Here is a 24,972-nt window from a genome sequence, read left to right as displayed (position 1 = left end):
CTGCTCTTCTCTCTTCACTCTCCTCCTCTGCTCTTCTCTCTCCACTCTCCTCTGCTCTTCTCTCTCCACTCTCCTCTGCTCACTCTCCTCCTCTGCTCTTCTCTCTCCTCTCTCCTCTGCTCACTCTCCTCCTCTGCTCTCTTCATTCTCCTCCTCTGCTCTTCTCTCTTCTCTCTCCACTCTCCTCCTCTGCTCTTATCTCTTCACTCTCCTCCTCTGCTCTTCTCCCTTCACTCTCCTCCTCTGCTCTTCTCTCTCCGCTCTCCTCCTCTGCTCTTCTCTCTTCACTCTCCTCCGCTCTTCTCTCTTCTCTCTCCACTCTCCTCCTCTGCTCTTATCGCTTCACTCTTCACTCTCCTCCTCTGCTCTTCTCTGCTCACTCTCCTCCTCTGCTATTCTCTCTCCACTCTCCTCTGCTCACTCTCCTCCTCTGCTCTTCTCTCTTCACTCTCCTTCTCTGCTCCTCTCTCTTCACTCTCCTCCTCTGCTCCTCTCTCTTCACTCTCCTCCTCTGCTCCTCTCTCTTCACTCTCCTCCTCTGCTCTTCTCTCTTCACTCTCCTCCTCTGCTCTTCTCTCTTCACTCTCCTCCTCTGCTCTTCTCTCTCCCCTCTGCTCTTCTCGCTTCTCTCTCCACTCTCCTCCTCTGCTCTTCTCTCTTCTCTCTCCACTCTCCTCCTCTGCTCTTCTCTCTTCACTATCCTCCTCTGCTATTCTCTCTCCACTCTCCTCTGCTCACTCTCCTCCTCTGCTCTTCTCTCTTCACTCTCCTCCTCTGCTCTTCTCTCTCCACTGTCCTCCTCTGCTCTTCTCTCTTCACTCTCCTCCTCTGCTCTTCTCTCTTCACTCTCCTCCTCTGCTCTTCTCTCTTCACTCTCCTCCTCTGCTCTTCTCTCTCCACTGTCCTCCTCTGCTCTTCTCTCTTCACTCTCCTCCTCTGCTCTTCTCTCTTCACTCTCCTCCTCTGCTCTTCTCTCTCCACTCTCCTCTGCTCTTCTCTCTCCACTCTCTCTCTTCTCCCTTCACTCTCCTCTGCTCTTCTCTCTCCACTCTCCTCTGCTCACTCTCCTCCTCTGCTCTTTTCTCTCCACTCTCCTCTGCTCTTCTCTCTTCTCTCTCCGCTCTCCTCCTCTGCTCTTCTCTCTTCACTCTCCTCCTCTGCTCTTCTCTCTTCTCTCCCCACTCTCCTCCTCTGCTCTTCCTTCTTCACTCTCCTCCTCTGCTCTTCTCTCTCCGCTCTCCTCCTCTGCTCTTCTCTCTCAGCTCTCCTCCTCTGCTCTTCTCTCTTCTCTCTCCACTCTCCTCCTCTGCTCTTCTCTCTTCACTCTCCTCCTCTGCTCTCTCTTCTCTCTCCACTCTCCTCCTCTGGTCTTCTGTCTTCACTCTCCTCCTCTGCTCTTCTCTCTTCTCTCTCCACTCTCCTCCTCTGCTCTTCTCTCTTCACTCTCCTCCTCTGCTCTTCTGTCTTCACTCTCCTCCTCTGCTCTTCTCTCTTCTCTCTCCACTCTCCTCTGCTGTTCTCTTCATTCTCCTCCTCTGCTCTTCTCTCTTCTCTCTCCACTCTCCTCCTCTGCTCTTATCTCTTCACTCTCCTCCTCTGCTCTTCTGTCTTCACTCTCCTCCTCTGCTCTTCTCTCTTCTCTCTCCACTCTCCTCTGCTGTTCTCTTCATTCTCCTCCTCTGCTCTTCTCTCTTCTCCCTTCACTCTCCTCCTCTGCTCTTCTCTCTCCGCTCTCCTCCTCTGCTCTTCTCTCTTCACTCTCCTCCGATCTTCTCTCTTCTCTCTCCACTCTCCTCCTCTGCTCTTCTCTCTTCACTCTCCTCCGCTCTTCTCTCTTCTCTCTCCACTCTCCTCCTCTGCTCTTATCGCTTCACTCTTCACTCTCCTCCTCTGCTCTTCTCTGCTCACTCTCCTCCTCTGCTATTCTCTCTCCACTCTCCTCTGCTCACTCTCCTCCTCTGCTCTTCTCTCTTCACTCTCCTTCTCTGCTCCTCTCTCTTCACTCTCCTCCTCTGCTCCTCTCTCTTCACTCTCCTCCTCTGCTCCTCTCTCTTCACTCTCCTCCTCTGCTCTTCTCTCTTCACTCTCCTCCTCTGCTCTTCTCTCTTCACTCTCCTCCTCTGCTCTTCTCTCTCCCCTCTGCTCTTCTCTCTTCTCTCTCCACTCTCCTCCTCTGCTCTTCTCTCTTCTCTCTCCACTCTCCTCCTCTGCTCTTCTCTCTTCACTCTCCTCCTCTGCTATTCTCTCTCCACTCTCCTCTGCTCACTCTCCTCCTCTGCTCTTCTCTCTACACTCTCCTCCTCTGCTCTTCTCTCTCCACTGTCCTCCTCTGCTCTTCTCTCTTCACTCTCCTCCTCTGCTCTTCTCTCTTCACTCTCCTCCTCTGCTCTTCTCTCTTCACTCTCCTCCTCTGCTCTTCTCTCTCCACTGTCCTCCTCTGCTCTTCTCTCTTCACTCTCCTCCTCTGCTCTTCTCTCTTCACTCTCCTCCTCTGCTCTTCTCTCTCCACTCTCCTCTGCTCTTCTCTCTCCACTCTCCTCTGCTCTTCTCTCTCCACTCTCCTCTGCTCACTCTCCTCCTCTGCTCTTTTCTCTCCACTCTCCTCTGCTCTTCTCTCTTCTCTCTCCGCTCTCCTCCTCTGCTCTTCTCTCTTCACTCTCCTCCTCTGCTCTTCTCTCTTCTCTCCCCACTCTCCTCCTCTGTGCTTCCTTCTTCACTCTCCTCCTCTGCTCTTCTCTCTCCGCTCTCCTCCTCTGCTCTTCTCTCTCAGCTCTCCTCCTCTGCTCTTCTCTCTTCTCTCTCCACTCTCCTCCTCTGCTCTTATCTCTTCACTCTCCTCCTCTGCTCTTCTCTCTTCTCTCTCCACTCTCCTCCTCTGCTCTTCTCTTCACTCTCCTCCTCTGCTCTTCTCTCTTCTCTCTCCACTCTCCTCCTCTGCTCTTATCTCTTCACTCTCCTCCTCTGCTCTTCTCTCTTCTCTCTCCACTCTCCTCCTCTGCTCTTCTGTCTTCACGCTCCTCCTCTGCTCTTCTCTCTTCTCTCTCCACTCTCCTCCTCTGCTCTTCTCTCTTCACTCTCCTCCTCTGCTCTTCTCTCTCCACTCTCCTCTGCTCTTCTCTCTCCACTCTCCTCTGCTCACTCTCCTCCTCTGCTCTTCTCTCTCCTCTCTCCTCTGCTCACTCTCCTCCTCTGCTCTCTTCATTCTCCTCCTCTGCTCTTCTCTCTTCTCTCTCCACTCTCCTCCTCTGCTCTTATCTCTTCACTCTCCTCCTCTGCTATTCTCTCTCCACTCTCCTCTGCTCACTCTCCTCCTCTGCTCTTCTCTCTTCACTCTCCTTCTCTGCTCCTCTCTCTTCACTCTCCTCCTCTGCTCCTCTCTCTTCACTCTCCTCCTCTGCTCCTCTCTCTTCACTCTCCTCCTCTGCTCTTCTCTCTTCACTCTCCTCCTCTGCTCTTCTCTCTTCACTCTCCTCCTCTGCTCTTCTCTCTCCCCTCTGCTCTTCTCTCTTCTCTCTCCACTCTCCTCCTCTGCTCTTCTCTCTTCTCTCTCCACTCTCCTCCTCTGCTCTTCTCTCTTCACTCTCCTCCTCTGCTATTCTCTCTCCACTCTCCTCTGCTCACTCTCCTCCTCTGCTCTTCTCTCTACACTCTCCTCCTCTGCTCTTCTCTCTCCACTGTCCTCCTCTGCTCTTCTCTCTTCACTCTCCTCCTCTGCTCTTCTCTCTTCACTCTCCTCCTCTGCTCTTCTCTCTTCACTCTCCTCCTCTGCTCTTCTCTCTCCACTGTCCTCCTCTGCTCTTCTCTCTTCACTCTCCTCCTCTGCTCTTCTCTCTTCACTCTCCTCCTCTGCTCTTCTCTCTCCACTCTCCTCTGCTCTTCTCTCTCCACTCTCCTCTGCTCTTCTCTCTCCACTCTCCTCTGCTCACTCTCCTCCTCTGCTCTTTTCTCTCCACTCTCCTCTGCTCTTCTCTCTTCTCTCTCCGCTCTCCTCCTCTGCTCTTCTCTCTTCACTCTCCTCCTCTGCTCTTCTCTCTTCTCTCCCCACTCTCCTCCTCTGTGCTTCCTTCTTCACTCTCCTCCTCTGCTCTTCTCTCTCCGCTCTCCTCCTCTGCTCTTCTCTCTCAGCTCTCCTCCTCTGCTCTTCTCTCTTCTCTCTCCACTCTCCTCCTCTGCTCTTATCTCTTCACTCTCCTCCTCTGCTCTTCTCTCTTCTCTCTCCACTCTCCTCCTCTGCTCTTCTCTTCACTCTCCTCCTCTGCTCTTCTCTCTTCTCTCTCCACTCTCCTCCTCTGCTCTTATCTCTTCACTCTCCTCCTCTGCTCTTCTCTCTTCTCTCTCCACTCTCCTCCTCTGCTCTTCTGTCTTCACGCTCCTCCTCTGCTCTTCTCTCTTCTCTCTCCACTCTCCTCCTCTGCTCTTCTCTCTTCACTCTCCTCCTCTGCTCTTCTCTCTCCACTCTCCTCTGCTCTTCTCTCTCCACTCTCCTCTGCTCACTCTCCTCCTCTGCTCTTCTCTCTCCTCTCTCCTCTGCTCACTCTCCTCCTCTGCTCTCTTCATTCTCCTCCTCTGCTCTTCTCTCTTCTCTCTCCACTCTCCTCCTCTGCTCTTATCTCTTCACTCTCCTCCTCTGCTCTTCTCCCTTCACTCTCCTCCTCTGCTCTTCTCTCTCCGCTCTCCTCCTCTGCTCTTCTCTCTTCACTCTCCTCCGCTCTTCTCTCTTCTCTCTCCACTCTCCTCCTCTGCTCTTATCGCTTCACTCTTCACTCTCCTCCTCTGCTCTTCTCTGCTCACTCTCCTCCTCTGCTATTCTCTCTCCACTCTCCTCTGCTCACTCTCCTCCTCTGCTCTTCTCTCTTCACTCTCCTTCTCTGCTCCTCTCTCTTCACTCTCCTCCTCTGCTCCTCTCTCTTCACTCTCCTCCTCTGCTCCTCTCTCTTCACTCTCCTCCTCTGCTCTTCTCTCTTCACTCTCCTCCTCTGCTCTTCTCTCTTCACTCTCCTCCTCTGCTCTTCTCTCTCCCCTCTGCTCTTCTCGCTTCTCTCTCCACTCTCCTCCTCTGCTCTTCTCTCTTCTCTCTCCACTCTCCTCCTCTGCTCTTCTCTCTTCACTCTCCTCCTCTGCTATTCTCTCTCCACTCTCCTCTGCTCACTCTCCTCCTCTGCTCTTCTCTCTTCACTCTCCTCCTCTGCTCTTCTCTCTCCACTGTCCTCCTCTGCTCTTCTCTCTTCACTCTCCTCCTCTGCTCTTCTCTCTTCACTCTCCTCCTCTGCTCTTCTCTCTTCACTCTCCTCCTCTGCTCTTCTCTCTCCACTGTCCTCCTCTGCTCTTCTCTCTTCACTCTCCTCCTCTGCTCTTCTCTCTTCACTCTCCTCCTCTGCTCTTCTCTCTCCACTCTCCTCTGCTCTTCTCTCTCCACTCTCCTCTGCTCTTCTCTCTCCACTCTCCTCTGCTCACTCTCCTCCTCTGCTCTTTTCTCTCCACTCTCCTCTGCTCTTCTCTCTTCTCTCTCCGCTCTCCTCCTCTGCTCTTCTCTCTTCACTCTCCTCCTCTGCTCTTCTCTCTTCTCTCCCCACTCTCCTCCTCTGCTCTTCCTTCTTCACTCTCCTCCTCTGCTCTTCTCTCTCCGCTCTCCTCCTCTGCTCTTCTCTCTCAGCTCTCCTCCTCTGCTCTTCTCTCTTCTCTCTCCACTCTCCTCCTCTGCTCTTCTCTCTTCACTCTCCTCCTCTGCTCTTCTCTCTTCTCTCTCCACTCTCCTCCTCTGGTCTTCTGTCTTCACTCTCCTCCTCTGCTCTTCTCTCTTCTCTCTCCACTCTCCTCCTCTGCTCTTCTCTCTTCACTCTCCTCCTCTGCTCTTCTGTCTTCACTCTCCTCCTCTGCTCTTCTCTCTTCTCTCTCCACTCTCCTCTGCTGTTCTCTTCATTCTCCTCCTCTGCTCTTCTCTCTTCTCTCTCCACTCTCCTCCTCTGCTCTTATCTCTTCACTCTCCTCCTCTGCTCTTCTGTCTTCACTCTCCTCCTCTGCTCTTCTCTCTTCTCTCTCCACTCTCCTCTGCTGTTCTCTTCATTCTCCTCCTCTGCTCTTCTCTCTTCTCCCTTCACTCTCCTCCTCTGCTCTTCTCTCTCCGCTCTCCTCCTCTGCTCTTCTCTCTTCACTCTCCTCCGCTCTTCTCTCTTCTCTCTCCACTCTCCTCCTCTGCTCTTATCTCTTCACTCTTCACTCTCCTCCTCTGCTCTTCTCTGCTCACTCTCCTCCTCTGCTATTCTCTCTCCACTCTCCTCTGCTCACTCTCCTCCTCTGCTCTTCTCTCTTCACTCTCCTTCTCTGCTCCTCTCTCTTCACTCTCCTCCTCTGCTCTTCTCTCTTCTCTCTCCACTCTCCTCCTCTGCTCTTCTCTCTTCACTCTCCTCCTCTGCTCTTCTCTCCACTCTCCTCTGCTCTTCTCTCTCCACTCTCCTCTGCTCACTCTCCTCCTCTGCTCTTCTCTCTCCTCTCTCCTCTGCTCACTCTCCTCCTCTGCTCTCTTCATTCTCCTCCTCTGCTCTTCTCTCTTCTCTCTCCACTCTCCTCCTCTGCTCTTATCTCTTCACTCTCCTCCTCTGCTCTTCTCCCTTCACTCTCCTCCTCTGCTCTTCTCTCTCCGCTCTCCTCCTCTGCTCTTCTCTCTTCACTCTCCTCCGCTCTTCTCTCTTCTCTCTCCACTCTCCTCCTCTGCTCTTATCGCTTCACTCTTCACTCTCCTCCTCTGCTCTTCTCTGCTCACTCTCCTCCTCTGCTATTCTCTCTCCACTCTCCTCTGCTCACTCTCCTCCTCTGCTCTTCTCTCTTCACTCTCCTTCTCTGCTCCTCTCTCTTCACTCTCCTCCTCTGCTCCTCTCTCTTCACTCTCCTCCTCTGCTCCTCTCTCTTCACTCTCCTCCTCTGCTCTTCTCTCTTCACTCTCCTCCTCTGCTCTTCTCTCTTCACTCTCCTCTGCTCTTCTCTCTCCCCTCTGCTCTTCTCTCTTCTCTCTCCACTCTCCTCCTCTGCTCTTCTCTCTTCTCTCTCCACTCTCCTCCTCTGCTCTTCTCTCTTCACTCTCCTCCTCTGCTATTCTCTCTCCACTCTCCTCTGCTCACTCTCCTCCTCTGCTCTTCTCTCTTCACTCTCCTCCTCTGCTCTTCTCTCTCCACTGTCCTCCTCTGCTCTTCTCTCTCCACTGTCCTCCTCTGCTCTTCTCTCTTCACTCTCCTCCTCTGCTCTTCTCTCTTCACTCTCCTCCTCTGCTCTTCTCTCTCCACTCTCCTCTGCTCTTCTCTCCACTCTCCTCTGCTCACTCTCCTCCTCTGCTCTTTTCTCTCCACTCTCCTCTGCTCACTCTCCTCCTCTGCTCTTCTCTCTTCTCTCTCCGCTCTCCTCCTCTGCTCTTCTCTCTTCACTCTCCTCCTCTGCTCTTCTCTCTTCTCTCCCTACTCTCCTCCTCTGCTCTTCCTTCTTCACTCTCCTCCTCTGCTCTTCTCTCTCCGCTCTCCTCCTCTGCTCTTCTCTCTCAGCTCTCCTCCTCTGCTCTTCTCTCTTCTCTCTCCACTCTCCTCCTCTGCTCTTATCTCTTCACTCTCCTCATCTGCTCTTCTCTCTTCTCTCTCCACTCTCCTCCTCTGGTCTTCTGTCTTCACTCTCCTCCTCTGCTCTTCTCTCTTCTCTCTCCACTCTCCTCCTCTGCTCTTCTCTCTTCACTCTCCTCCTCTGCTCTTCTGTCTTCACTCTCCTCCTCTGCTCTTCTCTCTTCTCTCTCCACTCTCCTCTGCTGTTCTCTTCATTCTCCTCCTTAGCTCTTCTCTCTTCTCTCTCCACTCTCCTCCTCTGCTCTTATCTCTTCACTCTCCTCCTCTGCTCTTCTGTCTTCACTCTCCTCCTCTGCTCTTCTCTCTTCTCTCTCCACTCTCCTCTGCTGTTCTCTTCATTCTCCTCCTCTGCTCTTCTCTCTCCGCTCTCCTCCTCTGCTCTTCTCTCTTCACTCTCCTCCGCTCTTCTCTCTTCTCTCTCCACTCTCCTCCTCTGCTCTTATCTCTTCACTCTTCACTCTCCTCCTCTGCTCTTCTCTGCTCACTCTCCTCCTCTGCTATTCTCTCTCCACTCTCCTCTGCTCACTCTCCTCCTCTGCTCTTCTCTCTTCACTCTCCTCCTCTGCTCCTCTCTCTTCACTCTCCTCCTCTGCTCCTCTCTCTTCACTCTCCTCCTCTGCTCTTCTCTCTTCACTCTCCTCCTCTGCTCTTCTCTCTTCACTCTCCTCCTCTGCTATTCTCTCTTCACTCTCCTCCTCTGCTCTTCTCTCTCCACTCTCCTCCTCTGCTCTTTTCTCTTCTCTCCCCACTCTCCTCCTCTGCTCTTCTCTCCGCTCTCCTCCTCTGCTCTTCTCTGCTCACTCTCCTCCTCTGCTCTTCTCTCTTCTCTCTCCACTCTCCTCCTCTGCTCTTATCTCTTCACTCTCCACTCTCCTCCTCTGCTCTTCTCTCTTCACTCTCCTCCTCTGCTATTCTCTCTCCACTCTCCTCTGCTCACTCTCCTCCTCTGCTCTTCTCTCTTCACTCTCCTCCTCTGCTCTTCTCTCTTCTCTCTCCACTCTCCTCCTCTGCTCTTCTCTCTTCACTCTCCTTCTCTGCTCCTCTCTCTTCACTCTCCTCCTCTGCTCCTCTCTCTTCACTCTCCTCCTCTGCTCTTCTCTCTTCACTCTCCTCCTCTGCTCTTCTCTCTTCACTCTCCTCTTCTGCTCTTCTCTCTTCACTCTCCTCCTCTGCTCTTCTCTCTCCCCTCTGCTCTTCTCTCTTCTCTCTCCACTCTCCTCCTCTGCTCTTCTCTCTTCTCTCTCCACTCTCCTCCTCTGCTCTTCTCTCTTCACTCTCCTCCTCTGCTCTTCTCCCTTCACTCTCCTCCTCTGCTCTTTTCTCTTCTCTCTCCACTCTCCTCCTCTGCTCTTCTCTTCACTCTCCTCCTCTGCTCTTCTCTCTTCTCTCTCCACTCTCCTCCTCTGCTCTTCTCCCTTCACTCTCCTCCTCTGCTCTTTTCTCTTCTCTCTCCACTCTCTTCCTCTGCTCTTTTCTCTTCTCTCCCCACTCTCCTCCTCTGCTCTTCTCTCTTCACTCTCCTCCTCTGCTCTTCTCTCTCCACTCTCCTCCTCTGCTCTTCTCTCTCCACTCTCCTCTGCTCTTCTCTCTCCACTCTCCTCCTCTGCTCTTCTCTCTCCACTCTCCTTCTCTGCCCTTCTCTCTTCACTCTCCTTCTCTTCTCCTGACTCGTCCAGTTTCTCCTCTCATCTTGTTCTACCTATTTTCACAGTTTTGGTCATCTGTCAAGATGGGTCTTCTTTGAGGGTAGCCATAGATAGATCTCTGTCAGCTAGACTAGAGATTCACACAGTCTCTGTGTTCAATTCTTATCATGGGTATTGTCTCGGGTTCAATAAAACAAATTGGTATTCATACAGTATCACAATAATTGTTGGCTTATACATGCAGTAAAGAGGTCAATCGAACTCGACCAAAAGAATGGAAATGCCATGGAAATGCGTGGGGGAAAGATCCCTAATCTCCTCATTTCCTCCATCAAAATTAGCCACAATTAGGATATTGTTTATTTGTGTATTTCACACTATGTTGAGGTAAAAATCAGAGTAAAATGCTTATATGGATGTCAACCCCAATATATGTCATCATCACCAATCAACTGCATTACAGCTAAAAACTACTTTGACTACAACCACCGATTTCTGTATGCTAGCTATGCTACCAGCTCATACGAATGGGAGTTAGCATTTAGCAGTTACTTCTTCTAAACCTGAAAAAGGATAACTGCTAAATGTTCTACATTGAAAACAGACAAATATACTGCTCAAAAAAATAAAGGGAACACTTAAACAACACATCCTAGATCTGAATGAAAGAAATAATCTTATTAAATACTTTTTTCTTTACATAGTTGAATGTGCTGACAACAAAATCACACAAAAATAATCAATGGAAATCCAATTTATCAACCCATGGAGGTCTGGATTTGGAGTCACACTCAAAATTAAAGTGGAAAACCACACTGCAGGCTGATCCAACTTTGATGTAATGTCCTTAAAACAAGTCAAAATGAGGCTTAGTAGTGTGTGTGTGGCCTCCACATGCCTGTATGACCTCCCTACAATGCCTGGGCATGCTCCTGATGAGGTGGCGGATGGTCTCCTGAGGGATCTCCTCCCAGACCTGGACTAAAGCATCCGCCAACTCCTGGACAGTCTGTGGTGCAACGTGGCGTTGGTGGATGGAGCGAGACATGATGTCCCAGATGTGCTCAATTGGATTCAGGTCTGGGGAACGGGCGGGCCAGTCCATAGCATCAATGCCTTCCTCTTGCAGGAACTGCTGACACACTCCAGCCACATGAGGTCTAGCATTGTCTTGCATTAGGAGGAACCCAGGGCCAACCGCACCAGCATATGGTCTCACAAGGGGTCTGAGGATCTCATCTCGGTACCTAATGGCAGTCAGGCTACCTCTGGCGAGCACATGGAGGGCTGTGCGGCCCCCCAAAGAAATGCCACCCCACACCATGACTGACCCACCGCCAAACCGGTCATGCTGGAGGATGTTGCAGGCAGCAGAACGTTCTCCACTGCGTCTCCAGACTCTGTCACGTCTGTCACGTGCTCAGTGTGAACCTGCTTTCATCTGTGAAGAGCGAATTTGTGAAGAGCGAATTTGCTAATCTTGGTGTTCTCTGGCAAATGCCAAACGTCCTGCACGGTGTTGGGCTGTAAGAAACCTCCACCTGTGGACGTTGGGCCCTCATACCACCCTCATGGAGTCTGTTTCTGACCGTTTGAGCAGACACATGCACATTTGTGGCCTACTGGAGGTCATTTTTCAGGGCTCTGGCAGTGCTTCTCCTGCTCCTCCTTGCACAAAGGCGGAGGTAGCGGTCCTGCTGCTGGGTTGTTGCCCTCCTACGGCCTCCTCCACGTCTCCTGATGTACTGGGCTGTCTCCTGGTAGCGCCTCCATGCTCTGGACACTACGCTGACAGACACAGCAAACATTCTTGCCACAGCTCGCATTGATTTGCCATCCTGGATGAGCTGCACTACCTGAGCCACTTGTGTGGGTTGTAGACTCCGTCTCATGCTACCACGAGAGTGAAAGCACCGCCAGCATTCAAAAGTGACCAAAACATCAGCCAGGAAGCATATGAACTGAGAAGTGGTCTGTGGTCCCCACCTGCAGAACCACTCCTTTATTGGGGGTGTCTTGCTAATTGCCTATAATTTCCACCTGTTGTCTATTCCATTTGCACAACAGCATGTGAAATGTATTGTCAATCATTGTTGCTTCCTAAGTGGACAGTTTGATTTCACAGAAGTGTGATTGACTTGGAGTTACATTGTGTTGTTTAAGTGTTCCCTTTATTTTTTTGAGCAGTGTATATCAAAATCTGACTTTAGTAACCACATTGTGGGCCTGTTACAATACATCAATCATGGCTGATTTGACGAATATCCACTTTGTTAGAACAGATTTTTTTTGAATATGCGCCAATCCGGCATCCTTCTTCGATCCCCCACGATCTGTTTCAGTCTGTAATTCATGGTTTGATTATTATTTGTCACTTCCATGGCTTGGATTACCACTTCAGAGAGTGAGTCCATGATTAATAAGCTCCACGGCTGTCAAAAACTACTTTTAGGGACACTTCAAGACCCAATAGTCTGACTCTTCACTCTAACAAACTCCAATGAAAAAATAATTGGGAGTCTTTTTCCTTTAAGGGATAAGAAAAAGCTCAGTACTTCTGATTCAGCTCTGGCGTCTTCATCAATGGGATGAATAACATCAGGCATTTATCACCACCAGCACAACCACACATCACCATATATTTTACACATATAGAGCTTAAAGCTGTAGAATCTAACTCTGAGGTTCTTAATTGTTTCTAAGCTAAGATTATTGTTCATACTTTATTTCATTACTTAGAACTACATAGCTAATTCACCATAAAGTAACTATTTGTCAGAAAGGATTGTCTTTCTCTTCCTATTGTGTTTTTATCACATGCTGGACTGATAATTCACAGATACAGTTGTTTATATGTCCCTGTCTCTCTTCAGTTCAGAACATACAGTTGTTTATATGTCCCTGTCTCTCTTCAGTTCAGAACATACAGTTGTTTATATGTCCCTGTCTCTCTTCAGTTCAGAACATACAGTTGTTTATATGTCCCTGTCTCTCTTCAGTTCAGAACATACAGTTGTTTATATGTCCCTGTCTCTCTTCAGTTCAGAACATACAGTCATTTATATGTCCCTCTCTCGGAACACGTGCAAAGCCGAAGACAGCTCACGTTCAGAGTTGTGAGATAACAATGTGATTCATTTAACCTTGGCCCAGTACTTTTGTAATTCTACACCAAAGTACCTCTTGAATGGGTGTGATAAAAGGCTACAGTAGATAAAGCCGGTACATCTTCATCTCACGCCTGTTACTTCAGCATCCATTTTCAAGGTTGTCATCCTTTTCAAAGTGTGTGGCGAGATGGACTTGCTTAGATAGAGGGAGAAAGAAATAACACTTCACATATCTCCCCATGCTCTGACTCCATTGAGGTTAAGGTTTTCAAATGGATTTCTTTATGCTCGTGGTGCTGAATGAGTCAGTTAATCACTCTATGTAGACTATTTACCCTTGGCCAACCGTCTGTATTGTAGGCAGAAAGACTTCACAGGCCCCGTAGACACACATACAGAGGCAGAAAGACTTCACAGGCCCCGTAGACACACATACAGAGGCAGAAAGACTTCACAGGCCCCGTAGACACACATACAGAGGCAGAAAGACTTCACAGGCCCTGTAGACACACATACAGAGGCAGAAAGACTTCACAGGCCCAGTAGACACACATACAGAGGCAGAAAGACTTCACAGGCCCTGTAGACACACATACAGAGGCAGAAAGACTTCACAGGCCCTGTAGACACACATACAGAGGCAGAAAGACTTAACTGTTTTTTCAAGAATGTGGTCTGTCCCTTCAGCACAAAGGCCCATGCTTTCAGCACAAAGGCCCATGCTTTCAGCACAAAGGCCCATGCTTTCAGCACAAAGGCCCTACCTAAGTTTGGTAATATTTCTCAGTCCTTAAACTAAGACCATACTGTGTTGTATCATGTTAGAAAAACAAGTGAACATCAAAAGTAATTCGTACAACAGAAGGTGTTGACTCCTACATCTTTTTCCTTTGGCTGTCCATATGGAAACAGCGTGAGTAACTTGTAAAAAGCACTCTTCCCTCCTCTCATCTTTCCCCTCATGTGTAGCTATTTTGCATGCTTTTCCTTGATCTGCCTCAAAATTTCAATACCTCAGTCGGGTAAGTTTCCATATATCCACAAGCGTCTCTCCTCCCAGCTCCCTACCTGAGCGGGAGAGGCAGATCTGAATAATTATTCTATCTTCTTCTCCGGCAATGGGCTAGGGAGAAATATGGAGCAGGGGAATAGGCATTCTCACTGGCTTTTCACGGCAAGCATGCAGAACTAGTAAAGCTTCAGTTGATTTTTTAACAATCTTCAGACCTTGAAGGGATTCATATCTCTGCCAAACTTGATGAATGTGGAACTGCACTGTGTTATTTTGGGAGAAAAAACATTGAATTAGCAATGAATATGACTGCGGGACAGAAATTGCAAGCCTGTGTTCAGTCAAACCCACATCAGTGCTGCGTTGGATGATGAAACATCCCTTAATCATTGAATTCAATTAAAGTAACGACAACAAAAAGAGGAAAAAGTTATGCATGCATTTGCAATTCTAAGTGTAGGATGAATGTTATGCACAATAATCTTTTCAAGAAATAATGCAGATTGATAGGTTAAAGACAGGATGATTGAATGTACAGGAGTGCCTTACCTTATGAAATACACATAGTATTCCAACACACATGCATGTGTGAGTCTGTTCCTGCCTGTGTATAAAATGCTTGATTGAGACTGTAGGGGTTACTTAGCGTATGAACACACACACATCGTCACATATGAGCATCAATAGAGGTTTTTTTTCTCCACACTGGTTTTTGGGAGCAAAGCGTAGGGGTTACCCGTAAACAGAGTTTGAAATGTACCGAATCAGACGTCCAAGCTTTGAGCAGCGCTTCGACAGTGACTGTGACTATAGCCAGAGGCTAATTGCTAACCCAACCGCGTTCCCATTCGCCTGAGTGGCTTCATACATACGCTTATTTTTAGATTAGTGTCAGGAGGCTAATAGAGAATGAGCATAAACAGGACTATTTGCCTCTAATGCTAACATTTACTATGATAAAACCATCAGAATATAAAGGCTTTTGTGTCTTGTTTAGAACACGATTACTAGAGCATAGAGAAATAGAATAGTCATCAGGGTGATTTCGTCCATTAGTTTGGACATGGACTTTTAACTAAACAGTGATAAGGGTCCAGTTTCAGTTTTGGGGCTTTCTGCTGTGTCACATTATTTATTCCTTCCTTTTGATGTTTGAATGAACGAACAAACAAACAATTAAATGAATTCACTGACAGGTTGCAAACCATATGTAGCTCGTTGCAGAATTTCCTCTCCCACCCCTGAGCCAGAATCCTGCATTGGGTCCGATACTGTATATATTAGAAACTGACCCGTGCAGGACTCTACCCTGAGCCCTCTGAGATGCCAAGAAACAATCAATAGTGGGAGATGAATTGTAATAAGCTAGAAAATCTCCCACTGCTGTTTTTCAGGTCTAATGTCTGCTGCCTGTCTGTCCTAAAGAATGCCGCTTCAGTCAGGGTTCTATTCAATAGCAATCGTTGAGTTAATAGAACATAAAACAATGACTACTCTTACCTCACGTGCTGACAGCAGGGCTACCATTAGACACTTGAACCATGACCCTGTTGGCTCTTTAAGGGGGAAATTGTAGCGGAGAATAAGAATATATATTGGCATTTCCATGACTTATTTGCACTGCCAATAGAGGAAATGAAATATGTGTGGACATTGGCCTCCATTAGAGGTAAATGAAATGTGGACATGTCTCCGGAGTCAGAGAGTTCTACATGACCTACTGTACAATAGCACTCCTCCATCTTTTTTATTGACGAACAAAACAACCAATGAAAAATATTGTTTTCATACAGTGCTGTCCGGAAGAGTTTTGTAAAAGGGAAAGTTTGTCTGCCGTAGCCTCGAGACTGCACAAATCAGATTGACATGATTTTGGCAGGCCTTGTCACAATAACCCATTTATGAAGCATAACACAGTATATAATTCACAAGCAATTACTGCACCTTTTTTTTTTACAGATCCTCGAGCCACCTACAGTTCAATGTCATCTGTCAATGCATGCCTTTTACAAAAGCTCTCCTTCCTGTTGCTTCTAGCCTAAGGCATAAAGTAAAGCTTTTGGCCTTCTGGATTGAGATTCCTTGAGGCAGAAAGGAGCATTGGTGATAAGCTGCTGAATTCAAGGTCCATACCCAGGTTGATCTTGAACGTAAAACCCTTGTATGTGGCCTGTAATTAATGAAACGCCAGTAGATCTACTTTGAGATGAATGAAATGCCAGTAGATCTACTTTGAGATTAATGAAACGCCAGTAGATCTACTTTGAGAATAATGAAACGCCAGTAGATCTACTTTGAGATTAATGAAACGCCAGTAGACCTACTTTGAGATGAATGAAATGCCAGTAGATCTACCTTGAGATTAATGCAATGGCTTGTTTTAGTTTTTACAGTAACTCACTAAAAGAGAGGTGCGCTCATTTGCATCCATACCAAATGCAAAGACACTACATTGATACCAAAAAATGTAACATTACCAATAAACAAACAATTTGTCAGCATTAGAGCAATGTGCGGATTCTTCACTCTTTTGTCATCCATATCATCCACTTTCATCCACTATCGTCCACTGTCATCCACTGTCATCCACTGTCATTCACTATAATCCACTATCATCCACTGTCATCCACTATCATCCACTGTCATCCACTATCATCCACTGTCATCCACTGTCATCTACTGTCATCCACTATAATCCATATCATCCACTGTCATTTACTGTCATCCACGTCATCCACTATCATCCACTGTCATCCACTATCATCCACTGTCATTTACTGTCATCCACTGTCATCAACTGTCATCCACTATAATCCATATCATCCACTGTCATTTACTGTCATCCACATCATCCACTGTCATCCACTGTCATCCACTATCATCCACTATCATCCACTGTCATCCACTATCATCCACTATCATCCACTATCATCCACATCATTCTCATGCCACTGCTTGGAACACAGATTTGTGTTTTGGAGGGGCTTTTTGCATATGTCAAGGGTCAGGTCAGCCTGTCACAATGGATCGTTAAGGGCTTGTAAGTAAGCATTTCACGGTAAGGATTACACCTGTTGTATTCGACGCATGTGACAAATAGATTTGATTTGATTTGAGAGCATCCCATGTGAGAGCACTAATCTGGCCCCATGAAAACCTTTCAAGTGTCTGACATTCTGTTGAAAGCTGTCATTCTGCCGTGTCTCTGTTGTCACCATGTAACTGGGGCTGATTTCCAATCTTATCATTCATTCATACCAGAGCCCCGCACCATCATCATTATCGAGAAATATTCGGGGAATATTTTTTACTTCATATCAACATGATTTTGCTGGGGGGGCTCTGGATCCCGAGGATGGTATGATGATTCATCGCTTTGCAGATGCGATTTGCCATGCATTTATTCATGTTGAAGAAGGTAGGACTTGGATATAATCAAAACCTGCGCCCACTCAGTAATCATAAATTACTGAGGGTGTCTGCTCTTTCATTACAATATGTCGTTGCTCTGGATTCTGTTTCTAAAGGAATCTACTTTGTAGGCTGCGTGGGTAATTGGAAGCTTGAGAGTGGGTCAACCCGTGATTATGTCTGTGATTGGTTCAATCAACGCATTGCCCAACCATCTAATCATCTATGTAAAGAGCCACAGAGTCGCAGTATAAAACAAATGTAGTCACGTTTGTTACAATCAAAGGGCTGATTGGAGTGCAGAACGGTTAAGAATGAGCATTAATGTTGTTGTTTTTGACCGAGTCAGAGCAGAGGTATTGTCAGACTGGCCCGTCATCGTTTAAGTCTAGGTGGTTCCATTCTGTAGCATCACTTGAACCTATGTGACAAAAGTATAGATGAACTACAGATATGACAGTATATCATGTCAGATGCATTGATACGCAAAGCAAGCTAATTGTTGCTGGCTTATCAGTCAGTTGATGAATAGGTATACAGTGGCTTCAGAAAGCATTCACACCCATTGACTTTTTCCACATTTTGTTGTGTTACTGCCTGAATTTAAAATGGATTCAATTTAGATTTTGTGTCACTGACCTACACACAATATCCCATAATGTCAAAGTGGAATTATGTTTAAAGACATTTTTCCAAATTAATAAAAAATGAAAAGCTGAAATGTCTTGAGTCAATAAGTATTCAACCTTTTTGTTATAGCGATCCTAAATAAGTTCAGGATTTTTTTTTGCAAGTCACATAATAAATTGCATGGACTCACTCTGTGTGCAATAATAGTGTATAACATGATTTTTGAATGACTACATCATCTCTGTACCCCACACATACAATTATTTTTAAGGTCCTCAGTCTAGCAGTGAATTTCAAACACAGATTCATCCACAAAGACCAGGGAGGTTTTCCAATGACTCGCATAGATACAGGTGTCCTTCCTAACTCAGTTGCCGGAGAGGAAGGAAACCGCTCAGGGATGTCCAATACAAACCGTTATGTTTGGGGCAAATCGAGCAAAACATATCACTAAGTACCACTCTTGGGGCGGCAGGTAGCTTAGTGATTAGAGTGTTGGGCCAGTAACCAGAAGGTTGCTGTATCGAATCCCTGAGCTGACAAGGTAAAAATTGGTCGTTCTGCCCCTGAGCATAGCAGTTAACCCCCTGTTCCCCGGGAGCCAAAGATGTGGATGTCGATTAAGGCAGCCCCCCCGCACCTCTCTAATTTAAAGGGGTTGGGATAAATGCAGAAGACACATGTCAGTTGAATACATTCAGTTGGACAACTGACTAGGTATCTCCCTTTCATATTTTCACGCATGGTGGTGGCTGCATCATGTTATGGGTATGCTTTTCATCATAGGGAGTTTTTTTGGGATAAAAAGAAACAGAATAGAGCTAAGCACAGGCAAAATCTTAGAGGAAAACCTGGTTCAGTCTCCTTTTTAACAGACACTGGTAGACAAATTCACCTTTCAGCTATTAGAGGCTTCTAAGGGGAGGACAGCTAATAGTAATGGCTGGAACAGAGCGAATGGAATGGCATCAAACCATGTGATTTATGTATTTGATACCATTCTACCTATTCCTCTCCAGCCATGGCCACGAGCCCATCCTCTCCAATAAGGTGCGACCAACCTCCTGTGCTTTCAGCAAGACAAAAACCTAAAACAGTTTGCTTACAATGTTCCTGAGTGGCCTAGTTACAATTCGAATGAAATCTGCTTGAAAATCTATAGCAAGACTTGAAAATTACTGTCTAGTAATGATCAAAACCAACTGGACAGAGCTTGAAGAATTTTTAAAAGAATAATGTGCAAATATTGTACAATCCAGGCATGCAAAGCTCATAGAGACTTACCCAGAAAGACGCAAAGCTGTAATCTCTGCCAACAATGATTCTAACATATATTGACTCAGGGGGTTGAATACTTATCTAATCAAGCTATATAAGTGTTTTCTTTTTCTAAAATGTTTTACATATGTCAGAATTTATTTTCCAAAATGTTAGAATTTTTCTTCCATTTTGACATTACTTTGAGTATTTTGTGTAGATCGTTGACAAAAAATTACAATTAAATCAATCTTTAATCCTACCTTGTAACATCAACAATTTTGGGAAAAGTCAAGGGGTGTGAATACTTTCTGAAGGCACTGTATGTCTATAAAATTGTACTGTGAGTATTTCAGTAACATACTGTATCACCGTGGATTCTTGGTTATTGCGAATGTTTGTATGCCGCCAATCCCTCATGCATTTTCTAACCTTCATTAGTCATTAAAATACAAATGAAAATGTACGAATCTCATCCAGTGATCTTTATCATAACATTTATTTTATTTTAAATTATGTGCCACCTTGAAAGGGCACCAAAATACAGGGGGATATCTTCAGACTGGAGGATTTCCTCCTGTGCCTAATTAAGACTTGTGTGTATTGCAGTGAGATTCAGATAGATGTGCTGTGTATGTCCAAACAATCATACCTATTCTTCCTGTTTAATTTGCAGCTCTCTGCCAAGCCGCCGCACAAAGGCAAGAGGGTGATAGGTGCCCACAGTGGGAAAGTGTGTCAATGGATTAATTTATCACTGACAGACACAGAAAACATAATGTGGTTGTGGGTGGTGTTTTGGAGAGTCACATCTCTTTATCTGATACTTCAGGCCCAATCCTCTCAACTTCTCTGCAGAAAATGTAATAATACATGGTTCTCTTGAGATGTATATTTTTAATAATGCTCTCCACTTCCTTCCCGACTGTGTTGGATTTTACGAGTTTTAAGGACACGAGGTGGTACATGAGCAGTGTTACTGTAGGCAGGTCATCTGGGAGACAAGATAGCTACCTGAAAGGAATTTGGAACTTTGGCAGTGTAGATTGTAGTCAATAGTGACGGCTAAACCATTTTTCTTGGCTGTATCTGTGACAGGTACACTGAAAAACAATCTCGAGAGAGCCTTGACTATAACAATGGCAATGCATTCTCCATCTTTTTTTCTATTTAAATACCAGAACCATGGGTAAAGAAATTAAGCAGAGGATTTAGCAACTTGTAAACACTCAAGCTATGTTATGTTGTAATAACACAAACAGCCAAGTTCATTGTTTCAGTCATATTTTCTCTAAATGTATGTACATTTTTCAGTAATGTTAATAGGCCCAATGCAGCCGATTTTATATCAATATCAAATAATTTCTTAGTAACAATTAACTTACCTTACTGTAATAGTTTCCCATTAATATAGATTTTTTTTTTGGCAAAAACAATATTTCTCAAGCAGACTGTCTGGGAGTGGTCTGAGTGGGTAGGGGAAAACTTAAAACTAGCTGTTATTGGCAGAGAGATTTGGAACTCTCTTTGTTATTGGTCTATTAACCAATTTACGGTCTGGTGATGTCATCAGACAAGCCGAAACTACCGCCCATGCAAAACTGCTGAATAGGTCTTGTGTATATTGTATTTTCAACCAGCATCTATCAGGAAATAACACTGATCACATTTCTTCACACTTTATCAGTGTTAGTTTCATCACCTATTGTACAATATGATACAAAACACAGGAAAAACTGAATTTTGACTGCAGTGGGCTTCCTGTTTTACAGGAAGTGCTGGGACTCCTGTCACATTTAATGAGAATGGCGATGCTCCAGGGCGCTACGACATCTTTCAGTACCAGATCAACAACAGATCAACGGCAGAGTACAAGGTCATTGGCCACTGGACCGACCAGCTATACCTAAATGTAAGGATGATTGCCGTTACTCCACTTTCCTTCAATGTTACGTCACTGCTTTGTCTCTGCCTAATGTTATTGTATCCAAGTCTTAAGAATGTTGTTAAAAATAACATTTACTTCCATGGGGACACATTTTCTCCAATATCTCAAAAAAAACTGTCATATACAATCCATTTAACTAATTTGCCAATATTGAAAGAGAGAGATTTGACTTAATTTAATGAGGATGATGATGACAACAATGATGATGTTGATAAATTAAGTCCATGTTATTGAGTCATCTTCTTTTAGTTCCTGCTCATTTTTAAGATCAATGTCATATTCTGCCCCCCTCAGATGGATGCCATGCAGTGGACCAGTGGAGACACCTCTGTGCCCGCCTCTGTGTGCAGCCTGCCCTGCAAGATGGGTGAGAGAAAGAAGGTGGTGAAGGGAGTACCATGTTGCTGGCACTGCGAGCGCTGTGAGGGCTACCACTTCCAGGCCAGTGAGTTCATGTGTGAGCTGTGCCCGTATGAGCAACGCCCTGACCAGAACCGCACAGGGTGCCAACCTATCCCCATCATCAAGCTGGAGTGGCACTCACCATGGGCAGTGTTGCCAGTCTTTATCTCTATCCTGGGCATTCTGGCTACCACCTTCGTCATTGTCACCTTTGTGCGTTACCACGACACGCCCATTGTCCGAGCATCAGGCCGAGAGATGAGCTATGTTTTGCTCACAGGTATCTTCCTGTGCTATGCTATCACCTTCCCCATGATCGCAGCCCCTGACGTTGCCGTTTGCTCCTTTAGGCGCATTTTCCTAGGCCTGGGGATGTGCTTCAGCTACGCAGCTCTGCTTACCAAAACCAACCGCATCCACCGCATCTTCGAGCAGGGCAAGAAGGCTGTGACGCCACCGCGGTTCATCTCCCCGGCCTCCCAGCTGGTCATAACCTTCAGCCTGATCTCAGTTCAGTTAATGGGCGTGTTTGTGTGGTTCGCCGCCGACCCGCCGCACACGGTAGTGGACTATGGTGAGCAGCGCACGCAGGACCCTGAGAACGCCCGCGGGGTGCTCAAGTGTGACATCTCAGACCTCTCGCTCATCTGCTCGCTTGGATACAGTATCCTGTTGATGGTCACATGTACTGTTTATGCCATCAAGACCAGGGGAGTGCCAGAGACCTTCAACGAGGCCAAGCCTATTGGATTTACTATGTACACTACCTGCATTATTTGGTTAGCATTTATACCCATCTTCTTTGGGACGGCACAGTCGGCAGAAAGGGTGAGTCTGTTTTGATCATATTTGTATATGATACACCTACATTGGGGGTATTCAAATCTTACCCTACGATGTCCAGAGCCTGCTGGTTTTCTGTTCTACCTGATAATGAATTGCACCCACTTGGTGTCCCAGGTCTAAATCAGTCCAAAGATTAGAGGGGAAGGATGAGAAAAGCAGTGGAACTGGCTTCAAGGTCCAGATTTGAATTTGAGAGGTCTACAGTGTAATTGTGAGTAATCTATTGTGTGGAATTGGCTAATATGCTGTGAATCTCAGAGGCTCTTTGGTGATAAGAGTTGGTAGAAAATGGAAAGAGTCTGTAGTCTGTGTCGTGTTCTCACTTAAGGTCAGTAATTATTTTGACCCCTAGAGTTTACTAGCCACTCAATTTAATTAACTACCCTCACTAACATTCTCTGCACTGAATGTTGCTCATGTAATGACATGTGGAATTAAATTGCTAATGATATGGTTGTTCTGGACTATTTTTACAATTAGAACGCTGCATATGATTTCCGGGGAGGTGCGTCGGCTATCAGTCACACTTGGGAAGAATGGTATCTGTAAATTAGCTGAGGAACGTCTCCCTCAATCTTCATATTGCCTATTTTTTCATTCCATAGATGAGTTGGTTGTTTAGCAACAAAACTGACGTATGCGGAACTAGGGGGCAAAACAGACAGGGTTGGCTTACATAGTTGACAACATGTAAACTATATTTTCTCTCCAATGTTTATTGAAAACATAGAAACATTTGCATAATGACCACTTGTTGTCTCTCAAGTACATCATTACAGTTGTTGGTAAACTACTTCGAATTTTTGTCATATTAGCATAGATGTGACATCAGCCAAAACACCTCAAAACAAGACATGGTATCAAGAACAAGATAAAACTAATTGAAACGAGCCACCTATGATTCCCCACATGGCAGCAGCTTGTCATTGTTGCTAGCTGTCTGGCCATCCAGAATCAAACAACACACGGACTTCAGCCCCATTAAAGCGCACTCATCATTTTCGTGACGTTGTCAGCTAACCCATCTATAGGATTAGGCCTACAATGCACATTGTCAGTCAGCGTCATGCCACACATCATGACCTAGCAAATCCCATGGCAATACTTTCAATTGGTCCAAATTCTACAGCAAACTGGACAATTTCATATGATTTCAAAGGTTACCATAGATAGACTGCTAGATGGATGATTTGAAAGGTTACCGTAGATAGACTGCTAGATGGATGATTTCAAAGGTTACCGTAGATAGACTGCTAGATGGATGATTTGAAAGGTTACCGTAGATAGACTGCTAGATGGATGATTTGAAAGGTTACCGTAGATAGACTGCTAGATGGATGATTTGAAAGGTTACCGTAGATAGGTTGCTGGATATAGGTTGCTAGATGGATGATTTCAAAGAGGGATTTTTCCATTGAAGTTTTCTACTGAAAGCTGCGTCAGTCTTTTAAATTGAGGAGCTGAGTGAAGAAAGACTTTGTTTTCTTCCCCACTATTTTTGGGCCAGATCTCATTAGAACAGTTTTCTTGTGAGTTCAGGAAACTCTTGTGAGTTTCTTATGAAGTTCTGTCACATCGTTACAGTTTTTTGGATGTCTTGAAATAATAGTTGGTCTGCAACAATTAAGGCGTTACTAATGATCAACACAGAAACCATGACAGTAATGTAGCATATTTGGTTGTTTTTATATAGCCTCCAATGCATTCAGCGTAGACCTCTTTATGGATCCACATTAAAACAGTGGAACATTTGGAACATTTCACCCAGGCTTTGAGTAGCAGCAGATGTAGCCAGGCCTTTCAAAGCTGAATATTGGCTTACTTAGGTCACAAATATTTCAAACTATAGTTGCATTATAGAAGGTCTTAACTAGCCAAGCCATACACAGTCCTAATAAATTAATGTAATGCTGTTCCAATTTCAAGTAAGAAAACAAATGGTTTAGAATCATTACTTTTCAATGTTAAGCTTATTATAGACTACCCCATGGGAGCAACTTACTGGGGACCAAATAAATAATAAAAACTAGTTATTATTTTTGAAGTCTCTTAAGTGTACCCATAACTGTTTTCCCAGATGGTGATTATACCTCATTATTTTGTATCTTTATTACTCGAGCCTGTTGCAGTCTGTAGGGAGCGAGGTACAGTAGTAGACCAAAGTGCCTATGGTGCCTGTGGTATTCTGTTGTCTTCCGAAAAACCCACATGAGTTTAAGAGTATTGAGATATTGATGAGATATGCTCACTTTTGTCAGGGAGAGAAGGACCCTATTGACCATCATGTCACACAACCAATTCAAGTAACTGGACATGACACTGTTAGTGACAAGGTTTTGAGCACTGCCTGAAATTGAAGAATTGCAGGTGACTCTTGGTCATCAGTTTCTCAGTGTGTCTTTCTGGGCAAAGTGGTAAGAAGAGGGGAGTTTCTGGCAATGCAGGTGAGAGCCATATTAATCTTTAATAAGATAATAAAGATTGCATTCTCTATCTAATAAAGTATTAGTTCAAGGACAGCTCGTCTTCTAAACCTTTAATGGTTGAAACATGATTTGGGCTCTGTAAAACATTCTGCTAGTATAATGCAGAATGGTTGAAACATGATTTGGGCTCTGTAAAACATTCTGCTAGTATAATGCAGAATGGTTGAAACATGATTTGGGCTCTGTAAAACATTCTGCTAGTATAATGCAGAATGGTTGAAACATGATTTGGGCTCTGTAAAACATTCTGCTTTTATAATACAGAATGGTTGAAACATGATTTGGGCTCTGTAAAACATTCTGCTTTTATAATACAGAATGGTTGAAACATGATTTGGGCTATGTAAAACATTCTGCTTTTATAATACAGAATGGTTGAAACATGATTTGGGCTCTGTAGAACATTCTGCTTTTATAATACAGAATGGTTGAAACATGATTTGGGCTCTGTAAAACATTCTGCTAGTATAATACAGAATGGTTGAAACATGATTTGGGCTCTGTAAAACATTCTGCTTTTATAATACAGAATGGTTGAACTAGTAGTTTTGTGAATCACAGACTCAGATTTGCAAAGAACCTTATTCCACAAGTAACATATGAATGTAGTCTATCAAAGGACC

The 24,972-nt window shown here is 45.6% G+C and overlaps 1 protein-coding gene across 1 annotated transcript in view; it reads left to right on the top strand.

Moving 5' to 3' along the window:
* The window catches only part of grm8b (glutamate receptor, metabotropic 8b), a 240,733-nt gene that overhangs the window by 205,014 nt on the left and 10,747 nt on the right, over window positions 1-24,972 (top strand). The window contains exons 8-9 of the mRNA XM_014170001.2: window positions 20,440-20,579; window positions 20,910-21,845. Coding sequence (XP_014025476.1) covers window positions 20,440-20,579; window positions 20,910-21,845 — 1,076 coding nt within the window. The remainder of the gene's footprint in view (window positions 1-20,439; window positions 20,580-20,909; window positions 21,846-24,972) is intronic.

The sequence above is a fragment of the Salmo salar genome, chromosome 23 (assembly GCF_965601325.2).
Source record: "Salmo salar chromosome 23, fSalSal1, whole genome shotgun sequence".
Taxonomy (NCBI): Eukaryota; Metazoa; Chordata; class Actinopteri; order Salmoniformes; family Salmonidae; genus Salmo; species Salmo salar.
The sequence above is the reverse complement of the archived record's forward strand: the minus strand, read 5'-3'. Positions and strand labels throughout refer to the sequence as shown.